General features: G+C 45.5%; 1 protein-coding gene across 1 annotated transcript; it reads right to left on the reverse strand.

Moving 5' to 3' along the window:
- Positions 1-254: 254 nt before the first annotated feature.
- LOC311141254 (transforming acidic coiled-coil-containing protein 1-like) lies at positions 255-14433 on the reverse strand. Its single transcript, XM_084176517.1, has 13 exons — positions 13700-14433; positions 12128-12219; positions 7185-7593; positions 6169-6229; positions 5635-5719; positions 4866-4918; positions 3760-3897; positions 3592-3668; positions 3231-3274; positions 2939-3099; positions 2713-2819; positions 2468-2588; positions 255-2288 (listed from the first exon to the last, which is right to left on the reverse strand). Exons 1-13 carry the CDS (start codon positions 13819-13821, stop codon positions 2220-2222), a joined length of 1539 nt encoding a protein of 512 aa, XP_084032643.1. The 5' UTR covers positions 13822-14433; the 3' UTR covers positions 255-2219.
- Positions 14434-24870: the final 10437 nt, after the last annotated feature.

Here is a 24870-nt window from a genome sequence, read left to right on the forward strand (position 1 = left end):
GTTGTGTCAGGGGATGTTAGGTCTGAGAATAAGAGGATAAAGCAGACATGGTGACGCCTTTCACGCTCTTCTTTGTTCAGCTGCTAGTCCAGGGCTAGGCTGTGGTTCCCTCTGGCAGAGACTGAAGATGCCAGAGACTGAGGATTCAGTTAAGTCAGTGCTTGTAGCTGTGATGTCAGACCCAACCCGTGAAGCTGTGATGTCAGACCATACCTGTGAAGCTGTGAACAAAGAAACTCTCCTGCACACAGAAGCCATGAGAATACACTTCTTTATTACTACAGTCTTGTTTAATCAGGACACACACTGCATATACCGTATTAGTCAACATAGTCAGTACAGTACAACTGTACGTTTCTTATTCCCACTTTACAAATATTAATGACAATTCAAAAAGGGATCATCGGTGATGTACATAACGTAAAAAAAAACAATATTGTCTAACGAAACCTTCAATGAAGCTGGAGGTAACACAACTGCAGAATGGCACAAAGATGTGTATGATAGACACTCAGGCGTGTGTGTGTGTGCATGCATGTGTGCATGTTATACTTAAGCAATAAGGCCCGAGGGGGTGTGGTATATTGCCAATATATCACGGCTAAGGGCTGTTCTTCTTACGCACAGTGCCTGGACACAGCCCTTAGTCATGGTATATTAGCCATATATGACAAATCCCCAAGGTGCCTTATTGCTATTATAAACTGGTTACCAACGTAATTAGAGCAGTTCAATTAAATGTTTTTTCATACCCGTGGTATATGGTCTAATATACCACGGCTATCAGACAATCAGCATTCAGGGCTCGAACAATCTAGTTATAACGTATCTTGTTTAACTATGGCATTCACAGAGTAGAATGGCAGAGAGGGAACTAGTACCGTGAGGCGGTGTGACGCTCTCCACTGGGGGAAGAAGAGTATTTAACAGAACCAGTTCAGCTGAGAACAGTTAAGCAGTGAATAAGATAAACATTATCTTTATATGCCACTAAATAGGTGCTGCAGTAAAACACAGTAGTTTCGTCCCAAATGGCACCCTATTCCCTATATAGTGCACTACTTTTGAACAGGGTCCATGGGAGCTCACATAATCCTGGAACAGTTCTCTCTACCTCCATGTCATAACATTTCACACCTGGACACTACAGGTGCTGTGCATGTCAGTGGCCAAAGGGGAACATGAGCAGGATATTCTGAGCATTTTTTATTCTGAACAACCAATAATAACAGCCAGTCATTAAAACACTCTTCCAGTTTACAGTATTTGTTTGTACATATACAAAATATATAGTCTTTGTATTAAATTCACAATTTCCAGATTTCCAGTAACTGAGTATACTACTCTCTGGTCCAACACACTGGCCTGAGACAAACACTAACCAGGTGGAGTTTAGGACAGTGGGAAACCCTCCCCTGTGCTGTTGTGCTGGAGGTTATCTAAACCTGTCCAAGACCGCACAGAGCAGAATATACAGTAGACCTACAGCTCCTCTTCCTCTGCTAACACAAGGCCTCATATACAGACAGGAGAAAAGCTTTATATTTCCCAGGACAACCCCCCACACGTCCCCTATCAATAGCAGTGCATCCTAACCCTGACCCTACGCCCATATCCCCCCTCCTTATAATAGTGCAGTCATACAGAAGGGTTAAACACATCTCACCCCTGATCTCTAATCCCTGACTGTCCTAGAGCCTAGAATGTCTACCTGGTCCCGCCCTAGTCTCCTAGTGTTCAGAATAAATACCCTATGTACAGTACATCTCAGCAAGGGTGTTTTTTGTTTTGGGGTTTATGTATATAATCTATGAATAAATGCTCTACAAAATGTTACCATCAGGTAAATAAGCACAAATCTATGCAACGCCAAGACAGCACATTATATTAGTGTTACAGGACAGAAAGACAGACGGATGGAGGGAGTAAGGGATTTGGTCTTGCGTGGCGAAAACGACCAAAACAAAAACAGTCCACATGTAACACAGGCTCTGGCTCAAATGACACCCTACTCTCCATATAGTGCACTACTTTTGACCAAGAGAAATGGGTTATCATATGACATTTGACCTGTACAGCAGCATTAGGGGCAGGCGCCCCAAGGGAAAACAGAACTGTTCATTGGCTGGACACATGCACAGGGCAGGGTATGCCATAGGTTGTAGGCAGGGTTGTCTTGGCGGGTCAAGATTGAAGGATTTGGACATATGGAATCTGTCTCAGTCTGTTCTGCCCATCTTGGCGATGAGCTCGTCACAGATCTTGGTGAGCTCCTCGATTTCCTCAGCCTGTGAAAAGACAGAAGATCACGTCAGGGAGATTCAAGACTAAGATCTGGTTAGCGAAAACGCTGTGTTATGTAGAGCAAGCAACTTTCTGTTATCATGAAGAGTTTGTGTTGTGTGTTACTTTCTGCTATGGGGCTAAATAAAAGGCATTAGCATGTAGCATTTGTGTTGTTCGTTACCTTCTGCTGCAGGGCTCTCTCCAGAGACTCCACCCTCATCTGCTCCTTCCTCAGGCTGGCGGTCAGAGCAACACTCTCAGAGCTGGCCTTGCTGCGTACCTGGGCTATGTCCTGATTAGCCCTGAGGGGAGGAATAGGGTAGATGTTTCATTGGTTAGTAGGTAGTCACAGACCCCTGTGTGTGTGTGTGTGTGTGTGAGTGTGTGTGTGTGTGTAGTGTGTGTAGTGTGTGTGCGTGATCATACTTGTCTAGTTTCTCCTCAGCGTGGAGTTTGAGCGTCTGGTATCTCTGCTCCTCCTGCTTGACTCTGGCCAGATACTCCTGAGCACACTTCTTCAACACCTCCTCATTCTACATGCACACAATGGTAGAACCACAACATTCCACATAAAAAATATACATCAAATGTGCTTAAAGACTAATGATACTCAGGTCAGACTATTCTTGACCCCTGAACTCTGACCTCTAACCTTCTTAAAGCCGTCCAGGGTGCTCTTCATGTTCTCGTAGCGGCGGAACATATCGGACAGCGAGCGTTCTACTGAGCTCAGGTCTGCAAGCGCCAACTCCTTCTCCATGGTTACAGCCTGCAAAGACTTCTGGGAGCTCATGGTGTTGCGCTGTTCGTCCTCTGAGCAAGAGAGAGTTCACACGGACGGGTCATTTTATGATTCCATGCATCGATGCCACCACTACACTGGGTATACCAGTCATTTATGGAAAGGAATGTTTGAAGAGGTTTGGTTGACCTAAGCCACTCACCAATCATCTGGGCGATGGTCTTCTCATACTCTGCCACAATCTTCCTGTGAGAGAGGAGGAACGGTTACTGAGGAGTCTCTACTAGCTAACCCTCAGTCTGTTCACAGCTCAGCACACATCACATCATTACTAGCCTCACAGTACAGTTCAGGTGACTGGTAACAGAATGGTACATGTGAATAGGGTTGGAAAATTCCTGGAACTTTCAATAAATTCCCTGGTTTTCCCCAAATCCCAGCTGGAGGTTTCCCGGAATCAGGAGGGAATAAGCAGGAAATCCATACCCTCCAACCAGGATTTCTGGAATTCCAGGGAATTTATTGAAAGTTCCGTCAATTTTGTAACCCTACATGTGAGTTACCTCATCTCCATGACTTCCTGTCTGCTGTCCTCATACTTTCTCCTCCAGTCACTGGCCTCCGTCTCCTTAGTGATGATCTGACACAGGAGACAGTTATTACTGTGTTACCCTGTGTGTGTGTGTGTGTGTGTGTGTGTGTGTGTGTGTGTGGTCTACTATTTAACCTACCTCCTCTCTGATAAGGGTGAGAACAGCCGTTTTCTCCTCCTCACTGATGCAAATGGAGTCTAGTACCTCACTTCCTGTCTTCTTCTGCATGTTACTTCCTCCCAGCTTGGCGTTCTTCAGCTGGCAGGGGTCCTCATACTGCAGAGAGATGGGTGTCAGAGTAGGAGAGGAGTTCCATAAGTACCTGACTAGATGTTAGATTAAATTGACCCAAACCCGGATTTAGTCACAATGTCAACTGTGGCCTGTAGCATTGATACACTCTCTGTGAATGTTTCTGGGTGTGGCAGACTGGTTAAACAGTTTGTTTGTAGGTAAATTCCTTCTGTGTGTTTCACTCAATAATAAACAGATTATAGTACAGTGTAGTATAGTGTTTGTCAGAGCTGTATACAGACACAATCACTTCTGTATTGGCTCTGCCTTCATCAGCATGTCTACTCTGGTGCTCTCAGAGGAGGGGGGCTAGAGGGAGGTTAGAAGTTGAGGTCTTGTTCCTCAGTGCCGGAGCTAAGGGTGGTTATTTCCATCTCTTTCTCTAGCCCTCCTCTCGCCCTCCCCCTCAACCCTCGTCCTCCTCTTATCCTTCCCTAGATTATAACTCACACTCATATCCTAATCCTATGCGACTGATCATCTCAAGCCCTCTATCGCCTGACGAGCTGGAGATGATGACAGACAGACAAGCTGAGGAGCTCGTGGTCAGTTCATGTGCATACAGTGTGGGAGTAAAGCTACCATGGTACTGTACTGTAGTGGGCTACTGTAGTGGGCACCGGGTAGACTAGAAGACTAATCAAGCCAGTCACCATCACCATCTCAGCGGGCCAGATAGCTCCTCAACATCACTGTGAACACAGCTCTAATCCACTACTAGAACATGATGATGATGACAATGATTGTTAACACTCTACAGTAGCATCATGGCCATAATCTGTTTTCCGAAAAGTGGTCCATACAGCTAGCTCACTGGTGTCGCCATCTAGTGGTCACCAGGGGGATCACATGATTCTGACAGAACCATCATCTCTAGATCCGTCTCTGAAGTGGACCAAACTCTCTCTGGGCTATATGTGACTGTTAACAGGGCATGTTAGTGTACTCACCATAGAACAGCAGTCTGACTCCTCTGGTCTGGCTGACACATTCAGCTCTGGCCCTGGAAGAGAACAACACATCACATCAAACATTTGTACCCTTGAATGACAAGTCACTAAAAGTGTCTGTGTCAAATATCCCACACTGTATTCTCAAAAGGAACTGTTATATTCTGTTCTGTTATTTTTCTATTATTTTTTTATTCAATTCTATTATTGTCTTTTATTTTCTGTTCTATTCTTATCTGACTCCAACCACTGGGAGCTCCATGTATTGCTGCTGTATAACCAGGAGGGGGCAGTGTATGCCTGCAGCACAGAGGACTGTCTCATAATAAATTCCTAAAATGACAGACAGAATCTACCATATACTTCTCCACAGACTAGACAGAAATAAACAGAGCAGAGCAGAACAGAGCAGAACAGACAATATAAAGGCCAACTCAACACCGTAGAACACAGCTACAGTAGAAGTGTGTCGCATGCAGCCTGAGGGACTATTGATCGGGTACAGTCTGTCTGCTTCCTGTAACACTGCTGGGGTTTTGCTTATTGGCTCATACACACATAGACCCATCAGGCATACACTACAACAAGCTGCATGAGTCATACACAGTAGGCCTAGCGGTCGAGTCAGCATGAGGGATGGTGGAAGGCCAGATTAGAGCATCTGGGGTGGAGGGGACAACAATGACCTTCCCTGTGATATTGATTAACCAACACATGGGTTCACACACACTGATGTTGGGTGTGTCTGATCCCCTTATTCCCCACTCACCGTTGTGGTCTCTATCTGCTCTGATTCCTGTCGTGCTGGCTAGCTTCTCCTCATCTGTAGCGTGACCTTTGCGATGGTCGTCGTCCTACAGGCAGGGAGGGAGGGACAGACGGTCAGAGACATTTTCTTCTGTAATTGGACAGTCTCCCTTCTCTCCCTGTTGCCGTGCCAGAGCAGGCCTGACATATACTGAGGGCTGAGGTAAAGTAGAGGACAGGGCTCTCAGAGAGGAATGTGTAGGTTAACCAGGGTCATGGTCATGTACACAGAGGAAAGGTACCAGCGTGAGAAACACTACAACACTACACTACACTACACAACACTACACTACAATCGCACGCACTCACACACACACACAAAATGTGATACAATGATGACCAAGGACAGCGATACATACACTTTTATCTGGAGCATTCAAAATCATTCTTTTAAAAATAACAGTTAAATAAAGTTTGCTGTCTTTATGGGAAAGGTATGAAGAAGAAAAGTAAAGCATTTCCTGTTTGAGAAGCTGGTTAGAACATTAACCCTTACCTTTCCGCTGGCATTCTGTAACAGAGTCTGGTTGTCCAGCTTCTTCACTTTACAGGAGTTCCTGAAGACAAAGAGCACTGAGGTCAGAGATACTGAGACCTACCCTTATGCTAACCCTACCCAGATCATAGCTGACCCACCGACCATGTGTGTCTGGGACAGCAGCCAGACCCAAAGGTAGCAGAGTCCTATTATATGATATTAGGTGAGACTGAAACGATGTTGCTCTTACTGAGTATAAAGAGAGTACAGTAGGAGGAACGGAGAGAAAGCAGAGGAGAAAGCAGACTTTATAATCAGACCTCATTCTGTGCTTTCTCTGTTGAGTTGCTCTGTGCAGCTAAACTACTAAAGCAGAAAGCAGATTAATGAAACAGGCCGTTGCCTAATAGAAATAAAGCTGAGTCACCAAACTACTGCACAGAGCATGATTACACTTGAACAGAGAGTATTGTTAAGTTGCTGTAGACTAGAGTATTGTGAGGTACTCTCTCTCTCGCTCTTTCTCTCTCTCTCTGAGGTGAAGTAGTGATAATGTAACAGACTCTGAGATCGACTAGCCCTGCCTGAGAGAATCTGATGACCAAACGGTTATCATTAAATTTGTCTCCATGCGTCAACCTGACACAGCACTAAAGAAGTCTAGCCAGGGCTGCTCTGACTGCAGTGAGTCGTGGTGTAGGAGAACATGCATGGAGGGCAGGGAGAGGGGAGACACAGAGGCTGGGAATTTGGTCAACGTTTAATGGCGGGCCAACAGAGACAGTACAGTATTCAGTACTTACAGCATCATACATAGTAAACGGACCTGGTCAGCAGTCCTGACGCCACACAGAAATAGACTCAGAGACAGGTAGAGTACAGAGAAAGAGCGGAGTGTGGGTGAGACATGAGAGGGGGTGGAGGGGAGAGGAGGGGGTATGATTGGTTGAGGGAGGGAGAGATAAGATCATGTGATTGTATGCTAAGTGGTCAGGCATGTGTAAGATAAGATGTCTTATATGAGTGTTACTCACGTGATGCCCGTGCTCATCCTAGGTGACTGTCTGTCTGAGTCCGGTCTGTCCAGTTCAGGGGTCAGGCTGTTGGGGTCAGAGTTCATGTTGCCGTTGGGGTCAGAGGTCATAGGAGCAAGGTCATCAACCTCGGCGGGGTCAGGGCAGTTGTGGACGGCGAGCGAGGGAGGGCGTAGGGTGCGGGGCTGGGGCAGAGGGGACGGGGAGAGACCTTCTCCTTCTCCAGGTCTGGAGGTCAACCTCAAGTTCAGGTTCTGGTCCAAACCTGCTCCACTCAGAGAAGGGGAAGAGCTATTGAGGTTGTTTAGGGCATCCTGGACTTCCTGAAGGGAGGCGGGATAAACATCCTGATTGGAGTTTCTGTCCAGGAAGAGGTGGGGCGTCAGCTGTCCGACATCTCTGGTGAGGACTGAAGAGAGGTGGAGTTAGTATCTCACGCTGGAGACAAGCAAGACAGCAACCTTTCTTTAAAAGTAGCACCAATAATGATGTTATGTCAACAACAACAACAGACATTTTAGCAGCAAATACATCTTGGGATTTATCTTTGTATGGTTTTGTTGTTTCAGATAATATACTACAGGAAATGCACATCTCTCTTCACCACTCTCTCTATAGCTTATATTTTCTCTATAGGATATTCTCTCTGTGGGAGCTCAGTTCCCACTGCATCAGGGTGAAAAACATATCTGGAATTGTGGACAGTGGCTCAAAACACAGGGAACATTTAAAGCACTGCAGGCCAGCCTCAGTCCATGTCTAGTTAAAAGCGTGACTAGCTGAGCTGCAGCTTGTGGACTGAGCTATGTTTGAATGGCCTCTCACTTCCTGTTAGAACAATCAGAATGGCTCCTGACTCCCTGCTAGAATGCTAAAATTGGTCCCTTACAATGGTCCCTGCGTCAACAAAAACCTTGTCAACATCAAACACACACACAAACACAATGGTCCTCTCCCTAAGAGCACAGTAATGCTTTGAGTGCATGTTTAGCCAGGATCCTGCTGTGTTTATAACAGCTGACGGCAATGCACTTAACATGCTTCTGTTCTCTGGGGGCTGGGGCTGCTCAATTCAGTCTGGGCTTACACTGCTGAGAGAAGAGAGGCTCTAGCCCAGTGTGTGTGTGGGTGGTTATGTCAGGGTTGCTGACTCATACTGCTGTACAGTGAGCTCTCTGTTACAGAGAAATCCAGCACAAAGCCCAGGAACGCAGAACAATGTGACTACACTGCAATTCACACACACACTTGTGATATTGCTCAATGCTCTCACTCTCTGTGTCAGATCTGTTGTGTTCAGCACTGATTTTTTATTATAGCTTCCATGATTCGTATCATCGATTGCACAGTCTGTTTTGTTGATATGTTGTTATCGAAAATCACTAGGTGATTTGGTTGTTCTATTTCTGTTGTATGTGAGATGCTACCACAGATTATCCATTATATTGACCAGATAGTCTAGTGGCCACTCGTAACAATAAAAATAAATGTCTTCAAAAATGGAAGGCAGTCGGGAGGAGGCAAGATCAGGTGGGACCATTCTAGCCAATGAGAGAGCAGATACGTGTAGGCAAAATGGTTTCCACTAGTTAACATAGCATCAGTCAAAATTGGCTATATCATAAAAATTCATGAAAACAAATTTGCTTTTTTGGTTTTAAATTAAGATTAGGGTTAGGCATAAGGTTAGCAGTGTGGTTAAAGCTAGGTTTAAAATAACCTTTTAAGAAGAAGAAATGGGCGGGGTTTATGACTTTGTGGCTGTGGTAACTAGTGACGACCAGGCACAACTCCGATATAAAGTGTTTTTTCTCAAAGTTGCCAGGATGTCAATTGTTCTACTTACATCAGTACACTCGTAACAACCTAAGCATTACGAAACTTATATCAGATCAAATAAGCCACACAAGGCAAATAAGCCATTACATTTTTGACAATCTCATTGTTCTCCATACAAAAACTACTCGCTTAATGAGCGAAAAAAATTGAAAAACGCCACCTGCTGGAAAATACTGATTTTGGGCCCAGTTATCCCTCTTGCTTCGCCTCTTTCTATCTGATGTTACTCGTTTATATAAACATCAGGCTCAACTGAAAACAAGTGTTTGTTTGGTTCTTTTCCAAAATAACATTTGGCGAGCGAGGATGGCTGAAAGTATTTCTACAATATCCCTATCCTCCACCGGAGCAGTGGCCTCACACGGGCGAACCAACAATCCCATGGGACAGATGGAAGTTGTCGTTCGTGACATACATGCTAGCTACCGGACTGGATGTTGTTAGCCCTGAGAGGGAAATAGCCATTCTTCTCCACTGTCTCTGTGCCGAGGGCCAGCGCATTTTCCAAACGCTCAGGGAAGCGCACACATATGATGCAGCTGTTTAACTTATCTATGGACATTTTGCAAAGAAACAGAGTGTGCTTCTGAAAGGCTGCATTTTCGACAGCGCGCGAGTGAGTCAGTGACACAGTACGTCACTGATCTTAAAGGACAAGTATGTCAGTTTGGATATCTTCGACATGAAATTATCAGGGACCAGTTAATTGAAAGAACCTCAAGTTCACTCGTGCGGGAGAGGCTTCTCCTTGAAGAGGATGATCTGACTTTAGCAAAAGCTGTAGCCATAGCTTCCCAAGTGAAATCAGCAGCTCACTGTGCAACTAAGATCTGTGAGGCACAAACACATGCTTCCAGTGCTGTGCAACAAGCAAGCCCCACAGACACACCCTTTCCTGTCACTCGCCTGGTTGGCTTAAACCCAGCTGGATCACACCCCACAGACACGCCCCCTCCAGTCGTTCACAAAGTTGTCTCAAACTGGTCTGGGTCATGCCCCAGGCCACGCCACCTCCTGTCACTCGCACTGTTGGCTCAAACCCGACTGGGTTTTCCACTTGTACTGTATACCTGGGTGACTCCTGCATTCCTCTCGTGCTAGACAGAGGAGCAAAAGTGTTGCTCCTCAACATGGCCACCTAAGAGCAGTTCATGTCCCACCTGCCCCTCCAGCCGCCCAGCTTTAGCCTGTACGGATATGGGCGCTCAGTGATTGATGTTGTCTGCTTTATACACTCACCTGTGCAGTATGGCAACAAGGCCCTCATTTAGTTCCCCTTCCACATCACACGACAGGGCACTAATATCTTAGGTCTGGACCTGTTCACCAGCCTGGGGTTCTCTCTGTTGAACAACAGTGGCTCAACAATCCTGCACGTCGCCTCCCCATGGCCTACCCTCTTCAACGACGTAGGTGCCCTGACAGCGTTTGCACATAATAACCCTCCTCGGCCCTATGGTGACTCCAGTCATTCAGCCTCTACGGCATATCCTGCAAGGAGGTCAATAAGGATCTACACAAGCAGCTGGAGGATGGATTTATCTAGCCGGTGGACATCTTCCCATGGGTGTCCAACTTGGTCAACACAGTTCTTTCAAACTGCGCACCGACCACCAGGCCCCACAGCCTTGATGTCTACCTCTGGGTCAGGACACAAGCTCCTCCGCATGTACCGCTGGTCAGACCGATTCCAGCAGTATAACTTTAAGCTGCAGTTCAGGCCGGGCAGGGACAATGTGTTGGCCGACTTCCTTTAGCGCTAAGTTCCCCCAGACTCCACCTGTGCCCAGGTTGACTCAGATGCCCTCATCCAGCTCCTACACTCACTCTCCAAGACACAGTGTCGCACAAGAAGCTGACCCAAGAATCAGCCAACGACCCCATCTTCACGACCTTGTGGGGAAATACGTAGCCAATGGCTGGCCGGCACAGCACCCATCGGAACTCCAACCATGTGCCAGGTTCAAACATGAGCTGACATGCTGGTATGACACGTCTGGCCTGCGGAAACTGCATCGTCATACCAAGCAGGCTCAGAGGACAAGTGTTGGCCATGGCTCATGGGGGCCACCTTGGCATTGTGAAGCTGAAGCAGCCCTGCCGGGATATGACAATCCCATATGTCTGCTGTCTGAACAGGAGAATAAACATTCCCTAGCTCCAACTCTAACCAGAATCATCTGGGAGTATAGCAGGACAACCTTGCCCCTGGCCTTTAGGCCTCACCCTGTAGCCTAGCAACCAATAAACAACAGCCTCTACACAGTTTAACAGGGTACCACACTGACCAGAGCGAGAGAGAGACAGAGAGAGAGAGAGAGAGAGAGATGGGAGGGGGAGATGGGAGGGTCTATTTGATTTCTCTAAACAATCAAGCACAATAACAAGACAGGCCTCCAATTCTTCAGAAACCCTAAATTCCAACTCTGCTCAGACTTCTAACCCAGTCAACAGACGACATACATCTAATATATAGTGTTGTGTTGTGTTGTTACCGTGTAATTTCTCCCTGCGGTGCTGTAGTCAAGTAGACTATTATTATTCCTCCAGACTGAATTATCTCTCAGTCAATGTTTTATTTATGTCAGTAAGCCAGAAATACACAGGCAGACAGCATGTGACTGGCTGCTGTTCTATAAGAGGCGAGGTTGTTATTGTCTACAGAGACAAAGGAGATTTAGTACATTAGGATCATAGAATCCCATTTTCTAAATTGCATTGTGTCCAGAACTAAGATTATGAATCCCAAACAAATGAACGAATCCAGTCCAAGACGCCACAGAGCAGTTTAACATTTTAATAGGATAATATTACTTGTCTATAAAACTCTACAATGGTCAACAACACATGATCTGTTTCTTATCACCCGTGTGTGCTGTTGGTTTGCGATGTCAGCGGCGTGCGCGGGTATGTGTGTGTTGGAGGGGCACACTTGTTCATCTTAAGCCAGTCTTTATTGGTGAAGACGCGCCAGTACTTCAGGTCTTTACAGAGCGATGGCTTTACAGAGCGATGCTAGAGTAGCTTACGACCACCTGCTATCATTGTTCCTACTGAGCAGGAGGGGTTTCGCTGACACACAGGTAGAGAGGACATCATCTCACCTGTGTGGGCAGAGTTATCCAGCTGGGTCAGGTCATTCAGCAGACCAGGAGACTCCGCCTCTGGGGTCTCAAAGTTCCCTTCTGAGTCCGAACTAGAGAGAGAGAGAGAGAGAGAGGGAGAGAGAGATTGATTACAAGTTTATATAGCACCTCCATGGTTCCAAAGTTGTGTTTGTGTGCCAGACTGAGCCAGACTGGACTAAAGCCTTAGCTGACACAACACACCCAGATCTGTAACACACTGATCCGTTTCTTCATGTTCAAATACACACACAGTATCAGGGTCTGCTGCCTCAGCTGCCCGATTTATTTCCATGCTGTGCTCCAAAGTGTGTGTTTGTGCTCCCATGCAGTTAAATGCACATCAAACCGTCCACACACTAATGAAAAACAGCTCAGGGGAACAAAGACACAGGCTCCCGGAATACAGACAGCGCTCTCTCTCACACACACACACACACACACACACACACACACACACACACACACACACACACACACACACACACACACACACACACACACACACACACACACACACACACACACACACACACACACACACACACACACACACACACACACACACACACACACATACACACACACATCACATCTAAACCACACAGAGTAATCCTTAAAAACACACGCACACACACACACATACAAAGCAGAGAAAGACAATCAGAAATTAAGTCCCAGCGATGACCTCTACACTGCAATCTTGGACGGTTACTTGGAAACTAGAAACTAGCACAAAAAATCCCACATCTTTAGAAAACTCAACCTCCCTTCCCCCAACTTTCCCAAACCTTCCCCCATCCCTCTCCTGCCCTTCACTCACTCAAACACACATAAAGGAAGACATATTTTCCTAAGTATCTGTGGTTCACAGGAGGCTGCTGAGGGGAGGATGGCTCATAACAATGTCTGGAATGGAGTAATGGTAAATGCCTGGATGTATAATGGAGTAAATGCCTGGGTGTGTAATGGAGTAAATGCCTGGGTGTGTAATGGAGTAAATGCCTGGGTGTGTAATGGAGTAAATGCCTGGGTGTGTGTGTGGTCACCTGACCGACTCTGCTTTTAGACATGACAACATCATCTAGTCACTGTTACACAGGGTGCAAGGGAAGACAAGAGACCATATCACAACAACATCACATCTGCTTCTCTCTCTCTCTCTCTCTCTCTCTCTCTCTCTCTCTCTCTCTCTCTCTCTCTCTCTCTCTCTCTCTCTCTCTCTCTCTCTCTCTCTCTCTCTCTCTCTCTCTCTCTCTCTCTCTCTCTCTCTCTCCTCTCTCTCTCTCTCTATCTCTCTCTCTCTATATCTATATCTATATCTATCTGTATGAATAATAACAGCAAATTACCCCAAGTCATCCTGGCAGGTGGAGCCAGACACACATTCAGCCTGTTGCCATTCACACACAGTGATCTCTCAGCACATGTACACACGCAATCTCTCTTTATTTCTCTCCCTCTCTCACGTGTGCCAGACAGGCATCAGGCATCACACACACATGCACACGAACAAACTCACTCACACACACACACCTGTAGCCCACTTACTTTTCCCCTTCATCATTGGTTCCGGGGGCTCCCTCCTCCCCCTCATCCTCCCCTCCCCCCCGTACAGCTGACCAAGTCCATTTAGCCCACTGGACCGGAGACAGCAAAGACCCCCAGGACATCTCTACAGAGACGCACCAGCTCCTCTATACAGTATACAACCCTCTGGGTCCGGTTCCACCCCACTGGGTTTGATGATACTCCTGGTTGTAGTGGTCTGGTCCCTCACGTGTTCTACAGTTCCACTGTCGGTTCTGTTACTCCCTCACAGTCTGGTTCTCCTCCTCTGGCTCTGGATTGGACTCCTCTCTTAGTTCTGCTGCTCCTCTGTGAATCAGCAACAACACACCAGAGGAGAGGAGAAGAGAGGAGGAGTGACTCACCACAGTCTGTTTACTTGTATCTCTCTCTCTCTTTCTCTCTCTCTGTCTTGGAGCTTATCCGTGTGTTCTCTCTCTCTCTTTTTGGAAGGATGTTGATTTTATGGCATCTCTTGTTTCTCTCTTCACTTCCTCCTCTTGCTTTCGTTTCCCAGACTGCTCTTCTGCATTGTTGATCCCGGAACAAACCGTGACAAGAGGCTGATAGATCTGAGATGACGCTGTTGGTTTCTTACTCTCTGTTAGATTACAGATTACTGTAGCATCAGCAGCCTCTTCTCCCTCTGCTTCTCTCTGTTTTCTCTCAGCCTCTCTCTCTCCATCCTCCGCTTCGACTCTGAATGCCAGAGCAGTGATCAGCTGGCTGCCAGACTGCTCCCTCCTCCCTCCTTCTTCCTCTCTCTCACCCTCCCTCGCTCTCTCTCACTCCCACCCAAAATGAGTTTGCCTAGCCCTCCACCCTCCCCCCTCCCCCTCCCCCAACTCTCTCAGGCTACTCTTGTGATAGAGGAGAGATTCAAGGCGTGTTGTGAGAGGAAGGAGAAGAGAGGGAGGGGAGAGGGGGGGGGGTCAGACCTGACCAGACATACTCTGTTAGAGGACAGGAGATCTAAGAGACCAATAGATAGAAAGATGTGTCTGCAGAGGATCAGAGTGAATCAGGCTGGGTGGACAGACAGCAACTCGGAGATGCACTCTATCTAGTCTATCTAGATAAGAATACCAACATTTAGTTTGCTCTTGGGCTGTATCTGTTCCACTGACTCTTCTATCCTCTGTCATTACAGTCTAATTAATCTGTAACATCAAAACAAATCAAACGTGAACATTTAGTTCCTCCTATGAATATACAACCACCCTCCAGAGCTCTTTATACTCTCTATGGAACGTGTCTGTAACTGTGTGACCATGGCAGGCTGTGGTTAGTCAACCATGTGGAAACTCTCTCCTTCCCAACTCTGCAGACACACACACACGCACACACACACACACACACACACACAAACGTGCACACATACAACCACACACCTAGAGGCTGTTCATGATGGCTTACATAACTCACAAAACATGCACACAGACACATTGACACACAGCACTGAGTACCAAATGCACTGACACAACTCTGATTAACATGCATCCCACTCACTGAAACACATGCACACACACACACACACACACACACACACTAACTAGGCCAAGCCAAATGAGATGTGTTGTATGAGAAACATCAACCATGACTAATCTAATAACTATTTGCTTCTGTAGAAGAGAGGAACGAGGTACGGATAAATAGAGGTAACAGAGGAAAGCGTCTCTTGTATTTTCCCTTTACTCTGCTCTCTTCTGCTCAGACGTGATCAGAAAGCTGGAGAACCCACAAACACACACAGAGGGTACCCTGTCTCTCCCTCTCTGTCACTCTCTCTTTTTTTCTCTCTCGCTCTCTCTCTCTCAGACCGAACCCCATTTAGCACAGCTCTCTGTGACCGTTTGACAGAGAGAGAGGGAGGGCAGAAGAGAAAGAGAGTGAGTGTGTACTGTGTATATATTTTGGTAGGATTTGTTGTCATAGCTATCAGGGATGTATGGCATTGTTTCCCTCCCCTCTCTATTGTCTGTTGTCTGTAGCAGGCAGGACAGACCTGTTAGGGGAGCTATTGAACCTTATCACCTCTCTCTACACCTGTATAGACCAGGGTCCACCCACACTAGCCTGGTCAACTAGCCAAACCGCTATGCTCACGTTTCGTTTCAGAATGTGAGCTATCGTGAGATTAGGCTGGTTTCACAAGGCTACACCCACACTACAGGTAGGATAAACAGCCCACCTCAAACACAAGTACACATGAACGCACTCACACACAAACACAGGAAGGTCTTAGTCACCTTGACTCACAGGCAGGAAAATGTGCAGAGGAGAGGAAAGAGAGGGAGATGAAGAGAAAGAGAGACTAATCAGGTCTTATGTAACTCCTTTCCTTGGACCCAGAAATAGCTCAGCACACATGGAACACTGGCGGAGCTACAGACACACAGCCATGCTCTAGCCTCGAACCCATGCAGTTGGGAACACACTGAGACTTCTAGAACCACACCAAAGATCTCACTCCAGGAAGCTTCAGAGAGCTTAAGTCAAACAGAGGCTATTTCTGAAGAGTAAATAAGGATATTATCATTTCTAACAGACATACAAGCCCAGTCACATTTGTGACTATAGACAACTTCAGCTTCCCTGAGTAAACACAGAGGGTCACATTCCCTGTGTCTGGAATCTTTGTCTCCATCTGAACCCAGACCACATTCTAACTCTATCCCTCTGGACCCAGACAACTAGCAGACCACTGTGTGTGTGTGTGTGTGTGTGTGTGTGTGTGTGTGTGTGTGTGTGTGTGTGTGTGTGTGTGTGTGTGTGTGTGTGTGATTGTATGTGTATGTGTGTGTGTGTGTGTGTGTGTGTGTGAGTGAGTGAGTGTGTGTATGTGTGTGTGTGTGTGTGTGTGTGTGTGTGTGTGAGTGTGTGTGTGTGTGTGTGTGTGTGTGTGTGTGTATGTGCGGGCAGCCTAACCTATCATCCTTTTCATTCAATTAAGAATTGACTGAAAGTCACAGATGTGTGTGTGGTAAGGAGCTAAATATAACTAGTATAAACATTCATAGTAGCCACATAGCGACATGAGGAGTGATGTGATACCATATGAGATAATTGAGCACGCTAGGACACACATATGTGGATTACCAAAAGCATTTTAATCCCTCCAATGATTCTGAATAAAGATCTGAACAGTAAGTTTATCTTTCCTATAATAACATGGCTGCCTGGTGAAGCTGTGGCACTGAGACAAAAACAGGCGCAACAGTCCCATCTGGTGGTAAACAGAAGTCAACACATCTCTCTGGCCCTACTTGGCAAGTACATACTGTAATGTTGCGATGAACCGCAGCATTGGTTTCGTTTCGTTTATTAGGATCCCTGTTAGCTACTGCACATGCAGCAGCTACTCTTCCTGGGGTCCTCATAAAACGTACAAATACATGACAAAGTACAGAACAGTTATAGACAAGAACAACATAAGATATTACATTACATTCAAAATACAAATAAAATAAGAGTTATATATAGGAAAGAAACCAAGAGACATCAAAAATACTATTTACACACTATTCATATATACATATTCATATTCTTATATTCAGTACAGGTAAATTAGATATTTAGAAAGAGGAGAGGCGCTGTTTTTTAAAGCTAAACTTGCTTTTTGCCTGAGTAACCTCTGGTGTCAGAGCATTCCATGCTGACATGCCTCTATACATAACTGAGCGACGCATTAAATCAGTTTTTTGGTTTGGGTACTGTGAAGATACCCATAGTGGCGTCTCTGGTGGGGTATGTATGTCTGTTTGAAGTGTATGCAAATAGATTATACAAGTGGATTAGGCATTTTCAACACACACGTTTCTTAAAAAGACTAGAAGAAAAGTAGTCCATTTCTCTTCAACCCTCAACCATGAAAGACTATCATGCATGTTGTTGATGTTAGTTCTGTGTGTGCAGTTAAGGGCGAGGCGTGCTGCTTTGTTTTGAGCCAGCTGCAGCTTTGCTAGGTCTTTCTTTGCTGCACCTGACCATATTACCAGACGGTAATCAAGATCAGAGCCTAAATTGTATTGATGATACAGTCCCCTATATTTTAAGGCCATACAGTCCTACACCCTCAGCCCCATACAGCACTATAACAGCTTCATTCAAGGTAAACTCATGGTGTATACACAGGACCCTTCTCTGCCTTGTGTGGGAGGAGCGCTCCACCTAGAGGCGATCAGTGGTATCTGACCAGGTCTCTCTCACTGTCAAACTGGAGAGTGTTGACTGGGATACTCAGTCTCAGGCAGGCAGGAACACACAGGAATAAGAGAGAAACACTGCTTAGAGTGCTGAGTACACTCACCCTCTCAGTCTCTATTAGTCCATGATTCTCTCTGTCTCTCTCAGTCCCCCTCAGGCAGTAAAAGCCATGTTTGAATACAGTTCTACAACGATGTACTGAATGGAGTAATGCTTTAGCCTAGTTTCTCTCATGCTTTTGTGTGTGCATGTGTGTGTAGAGCATCATCATGACAGGTGTTTAAATTAAACAGAGGAGAAGTGTAGTACAGCGCCGGTCGGCACAGTTACAGTAACCAGGCCAGCTGACATTACAGCATCACCCTGGGGATGTAGTTTGAAGTGCATTACATCATCTTGTACTGTTACAAAAGCCCTTGTAATTGTGCTAGCTGAGTGAGAGAGAGAGAGGGATGGGGGAGGAGAGAGAGATGAGTTGGAGAGATTAGTGCAGATAGTGCTACAATAAGTCCTTTGATGGTGAATTTGGGAAGCGTGACCGAGATAGTTTGCATATATAACTAACTATCTGCATATTTAATTGAAGCCCAACTTTATTGTAATCAGAGCGGAAAACACACACAGACACACAAATGATAGATGAGAGGACCAGTAGAACCTTTACTACATGGAGGTCTAGAGATGTTATGTTGAATGTATGTTGGGATATGTTGCGTTTAATGAAGGCCTACAGGTAACTGCCAAAATAAAGGAAACACCAACATAAAGTGTCTTAATAGGGTGTTGGGCCACCATGAGCCAGAACAGCTTCAATGTGCCTTGGCATAGATTCTACATGTGTCTGGAACTCTGTTGGAGGGATGCAACACCATTCTTCAACAAGAAATTCCATAATTTGGTGTTTTGTTGATGGTGGTGGAAAACGCTGTCTCAGTCACTGCTCCAACTGGGAATTTTTATACATGACCCTAAGCATGATGGGATGTTATTTGCTTAATTAACTCAGGAACCACACCTGTGGAAGCACCTGCTTTCAATATACTTTGTATCCCTCATTTACTCAAGTGTTTCCTTTACCTGTATGTTGGAATATTTCAGAATAGGTTGGGCCGTTCCACCTCAAAAAGCACAAGAAAGAGGATTTCGACACCCACCATCTCAGATTGTTCTAAAATCGTTTCTGTAGTTAGTAACAGATACGATTAGCATTCCTGAAATATTTAAATATAATTTGATCTCTGAGAAATTCCGCTAATTAATTGCACACAAATGTCCCATTATAATTTATATGATTCAAATAATATTCAATAAGTATAGTACCCAACACCCGATGAGGAATCCCCAAATCATTCTCAAACGACACCCACAAACCCCCACACCCCATGCCAATCCCACCCCAACAACCAATATACAGTATGACAAGTAGTATGAAGTTGTGGCTTTGATGATTGCTTCTCCATTCTATGTAATATATTCCCTGTGAATCTGGTGAGTTTTTTTTTCCCCTGTTCAGAGACATTTGTAATTGAAGTCGCTTGCATTATTTACCATAAAGTAGTGTGAAAATACCAGGTTTTGACCACTAGATGCTGCTGTTCCTGCTATACCGTCACACTCTTTTATCCATTTTGCTGGTCTCTTGTGTTATATAGTTCACAACATTTTCTTTGCAACTTTTGGTAGAAAACCAATAGATTTTGCTCATGATTAAAATAAATTGTACAGCCATCCTCACAATTCAAGCCAGTCCTTCATGAAAGCAAAAAACAACAACCAGATTCACAGGGAATACATTACAAAGTATGAAGAAGCAATACTCCATGCCGCAGCTTCATACTACTTGTCAAACTTAGAGAACTGATACTCTATACTGGTTGTTGGGGTGGGATTGGCATGGCGTGTGGGGAGGGCCGTGCATGGCTTTTTACTCATTGGTAGGAAGAGGCTTGGTCCAAATCGGATGTCCGGTTCTATATTAATTGAATATTATCTGAATCTATATATAAATTAAAATGTCAAATTTGAGTGCAATCAATTATCTTAGTTTCTCAGATATCAAAGAAAATGTTTACCAAATAATGTTTCAGGAATGCCAATCTTACCTGTTTCTAACTACAGAAACAATTTCAGAATGGCTTACCAAAAAAAAACTTCCAAAAGGACTAATTTGATGTAAAAATCAGTTGGAGTACTCAGCAAAAAAAAGGCAGAGATTGATTTCTTATTGCTCACTTTAATCCATTGTACAGGATGCGAACAGGTGGCTGACATCAAACTGATGTCTTCCTCAGAGTGACCTGACCATTGCACATAGCTCCTATTTATAGCCTAGTGGCCCATTGAGACACAACAATATAAAAAAGTTATAATTATAATATGTTTCATGGTAAATGGAAAATTATACCATAAAATAATACAATAAATAGTGTGTCTCGTTGATCAATAGGCCATGTCTAAATATACATAGGTGATATTTGGGTGTCTGTGAATCAAGGCAACAACACGTTTTTCTTGGTAAGCCATTCTCATGATTGTTGTCATTGTTGTTGAGCACCCCTCCTCTCCTTTGTTTGCTGAAGCACGAAGGCCCACCTGAACTCATGGTTAAAATACTATATGCCAATCCCTCAGCCATAGTAATAACAGGCAATACGTGCTCTGCTCCGTTCAGAATAACTAGAAGTAGCAGGCAAGGTGATCCCATCTCAGCTATTTTTATTGTCTGTAGATGGGTGAGCTGACAACGTCACGAAAACGATGTGCGCTCTTCCATGGGGCAGAAGTCTGCGTGTTGTTGTGATTCTGGATGGCCAGATTGCTACAGTAGCAAGAATGACAAGAAACTGCCATGTGGGGAATCGTAAGTGGCCTGTTTCAGCTCGTTTCATCTTGTTCTTGATAGCATGTCTTGTTTTGAGGTGTTCAAATCAAATCAAATGTATTGGTCACATACACATGGTTAGCAGATGTTATTGCGAGTGTAGCGAAATGCTTGTGCTTCTAGTTCCGACAGTGCAGCAATATCTAGCAAGTAATATCTAACAGTTCTACAACAAAAACCTAATATACACAAATCTAAGTAAAGGAATGGAATAAGAATATATAAATATTATCAGAGTGGCATAGTCTAAGATGCAATAGATAGTATAGAATACAGTATATACATATGAGTTGGGTAATGCAAGATATGTAAACATTATTAAGATAGTATAGAATACAATATATACATATGAGATGGGTAATGCAAGATATGTAAACATTAAAGTGACTAGTGTTCCATTTATTAAAGTGGCCAGTGATTTTCAAGTCTGTATGTAGGCAGCAGCCTCTCTGTGCTAGTGATGGCTGTTTAACAGTCTTGAGATAGAAGCTGTTTTTCAGTCTCCCAGTCCCAGCTTTGATGCACCTGTACTGTCCTCGCCTTCTGGATGATAGCGGGGTGAACAGGCAGTGGCTCGGGTGGTAGTTGTCCTTGATTATCTTACATTTTTAGTCATTTAGGAGACGCTCTTATCCAGAGCGACTTACAGTTAGTGAGTGCATACATTTTCATACTGGCCTCCCGTGGGAATCGAACCCACAACCATGGCGCTACAAGCGCAATGCTCTACCAACTGAGCTACACAGGGCATGGGTCTTTTTGACCTTCCTGTGACATCGGGTGCTGTAGGTGACCTGGAGGGCAGGTAGTTTGCCCCTGGTGATGCGTTGTGCAGACCGCACCACCCTCTGGAGAGCCCTGCGGTTGTGGGCTGTGCAGTTGCCGTACCAGGCAGTGATACAGCCCGACAGGATGCTCTCAATTGTGCATCTGTAAAAGTTTGTGAGGGTTTTAGGTGACAGGCCAAATTTCTTCAGCCTCCTGAGGTTGAAGAGACGCTGTTGCGCCTTCTTCACCACACTGTCTGTGTGGGTGGACCATACCAGTTTGTCAGTGGTATGTACGCAGAGGAACTTAAAACTTTCCACCTTCTCCACTGCTGTCCTGTCGATGTGGATAGGGGGGTACTCCCTCTGCTGTTTCCTGAAGTCCACGATCATCTCCTTTGTTTTTTTACGTTGAGTGAGAGGTTATTTTCCTGACACCACACTCCGAGAGCCCTCACCTCCTCCCTGTAGGCTGTCTCATCGTTGTTGGTAATCAAGCCTACTACTGTTGTGTCGTCTGCAAACTTGCTGATTGAGTTGGAGGCGTGCATGGCTACTCAGTCATGGGTGAACAGGGAGTACAGAAGGGGGCTGAGCCCACACCCTTGGCTGAGCCCACACCCTTGTGGGGCCCCAGTGTTGAGGATCAGCGAAGTGGAGATGTTGTTTCCTACCTTCACCACCTGGGGGCGGCCCGTCAGGAAGTCCATGACCCAATTGCACAGGGAGGGGTTGAGACCCAGGGCCTCAAGCTTGATGATGAGCTTGGTGGGTACTATGGTGTTGAATGCAGAGCTATAGTCAATGAACAGCATTCTTACATAAGTATTCCTCTTGTCCAGATGGGATAGGGCAGTGTGCAGTGTGATGGCTATTGCATCGTCTGTGGACCTATTGGAGCGGTATGCAAATTGAAGTGGGTCTAGGATCCTTGACTAGTCTCTCAAAGCACTTCATGATGACAGAAGTGAGTGCTACGGGGCGATAGTAATTTAGCTCAGTTTCCTTTGCATTCTTGGGTACAGGAACAATGGTGGTCATCTTGAAGCATGTGGGGACAGCAGATTGGGATAGGGAGAGATTGAATATGTCCGTAAACACACCAGCCAGCTGGTCTGCGCATGCTCTGAGGACGCGACTAGGAATGCCGTCTGGGCCGGCAACCTTGCGAGAGTTAACACGTTTAAATGTCTTACTCACGTCGGCCACGGAGAAGGAGAGCCCACAGTCCTTGGTAGCTGGCCGCGTCGGTGGCACTGTGTTATCCTCAAAGCGGGTAAAGAACTTGTTTAGCTTGTCTGGCAGCAAGACGTCGGTGTCCGTGACGTGGCTGGTTTTCCTATTGTAGTCCGTGATTGTCTGTAAACCCTGCCACATACGTCTCTTGTCTGAGCCGTTGAATTGCGACTCCACTTTGTCTCGATATTGACGTTTTGCCTGTTTTTTTTGCCTTGCGGAGGGAACGACCACTCTGTTTGTATTCTGCCATATTCTCCGTCACCTTGCCATGGTTAAATGCGGTGGTTCGTGCTTTCAGTTTTTCGCGAATGCTGCCATCTATCCACGGTTTCTGGTTAGGGTAGGTTTAAATAGTCACAGTGGGTACGACATCTCCTATACACTTCCTTATTAACCCACTCACCGAATCAGCGTGTACGTCTATATTATTCTCAGAGGCTACCCGGAACATATCCCAGTCCGCGTGATCAAAACAATCTTGAAGCGTGGATTCCGATTGGTCAGACCAGCATTGAATAGTCCTAAGCACAGGTGCTACCTGTTTGAGTTTCTGCCTATAGGAAGGGAGGAGCAAAATGGAGTCGTGGTCAGATTTGCAGAATGGAGGGCGGGGGAGGGCCTTGTATGCATAGCGGAAATTTTTACATTTACATTTTAGTCATTTAGCAGACGCTCTTATCCAGAGCGACTTACAGTTAGTGAATACATATTATTTTTATTTTATTTTTTATTTATTTTTATTTTTATACTGGCCCCCCGTGGGAGTCGAACCCACAACCCTGGCGTTGCAAACGCCATGCTCTATCAACTGAGCTACATCCCTGCCGGCCATTCCCTCCCCTACCCTGGACGACGCTGGGCCAATTGTGCGCCGCCCATGAGTCTCCCGGTCGCGGCCGGCTGCGACAGAGCCTGGATTCGAACCAGGATCTCTAGTGGCACAGTTAGCACTGCGATGCAGTGCCTTAGACCACTGCGCCACTCAGGGGAAATGAGTGTAACAATGGTCCAGCGTTTTTCCAGCGCCAGTGGTACAGTCAATATGCTGATAGAATTTAGGTAGCCTTTTTCTCAAATTTGGGTGCAATCAATTAAAATCCCCAGCTACAATAAATGCAGCCTCAGGATATATGGTTTCCAGTTTGCATAAAGTCCAGTGGAGTTCCTTGAGGGCCGTCATGGTATCGGCTTGAGGGGGGATATACACGGCTGTAACAATAACCGAAGATCATTCTCTTGGAAGATAATACGGTCGGCATTTGATTGTGAGGAATTGTGAACAAAATGACTTGAGTTCCTGTATGTTGTTACAATCACACCATGAGTCGTTAGTCATGAAACATACCCCCCCACCCCTCTTCTTCCCGGAGAGATGTTTATTCCTGTCGGCGCGATGTACTGAGAATCCAGATGGCTGTATGGACGGGGACAGTATATCCCGAGAGAGCCATGTTTCCGTGAAACAGAATATGTTACAATCCCTGATGTCTCTCTGGAAAGCAACCCTTGCCCTGATCTCATCCACTTTGTTGTTTAGGGACTGGACATTAGCGAGTAATATACTCGGAAGCCATGGATGGTGTGCGCGCCTCCTAATTCTGACTAGGAGACCGCTCCGGTTCCCTCTCCTCCGGCGGCGTTGTTTTGGGTCGGCCTCTGGAATCAGTTCAAATGCTCTGGGTGGTGCGAACAAAGGCTCCGCTTCGGGAAAGTCGTATTTCTGTTCGTAGTACTGGTAAGTTGACGCCGCTCTGATATCCAATAGTTCTTCCCTGCTGTATGTAATTACACTTAAGATTTTCTAGGCTAACAATGTAAGAAATAATACATAAAAAAACAAAATACTGCAACGTTTCCTAAGGACTAGAAGCGAGGCAGCCCTCTCTGTTGGCGCCATCTGGGAGAGAGAGGGTTTCACGTTTCACGTTATATTAGTCATATGACCAGGATACACATGGTATACACCATGTCAATGCTAATATGGCTAAAATTTGCTAGCTAGCTAACCAACAACTGTAATTATGTATTTGAGAGACAGCAAGTGCTCATTGTGCAAATGT

Source organism: Coregonus lavaretus (assembly GCF_964263955.1).
Source record: "Coregonus lavaretus genome assembly, chromosome: 14".
Lineage (NCBI taxonomy): Eukaryota > Metazoa > Chordata > Actinopteri > Salmoniformes > Salmonidae > Coregonus > Coregonus lavaretus.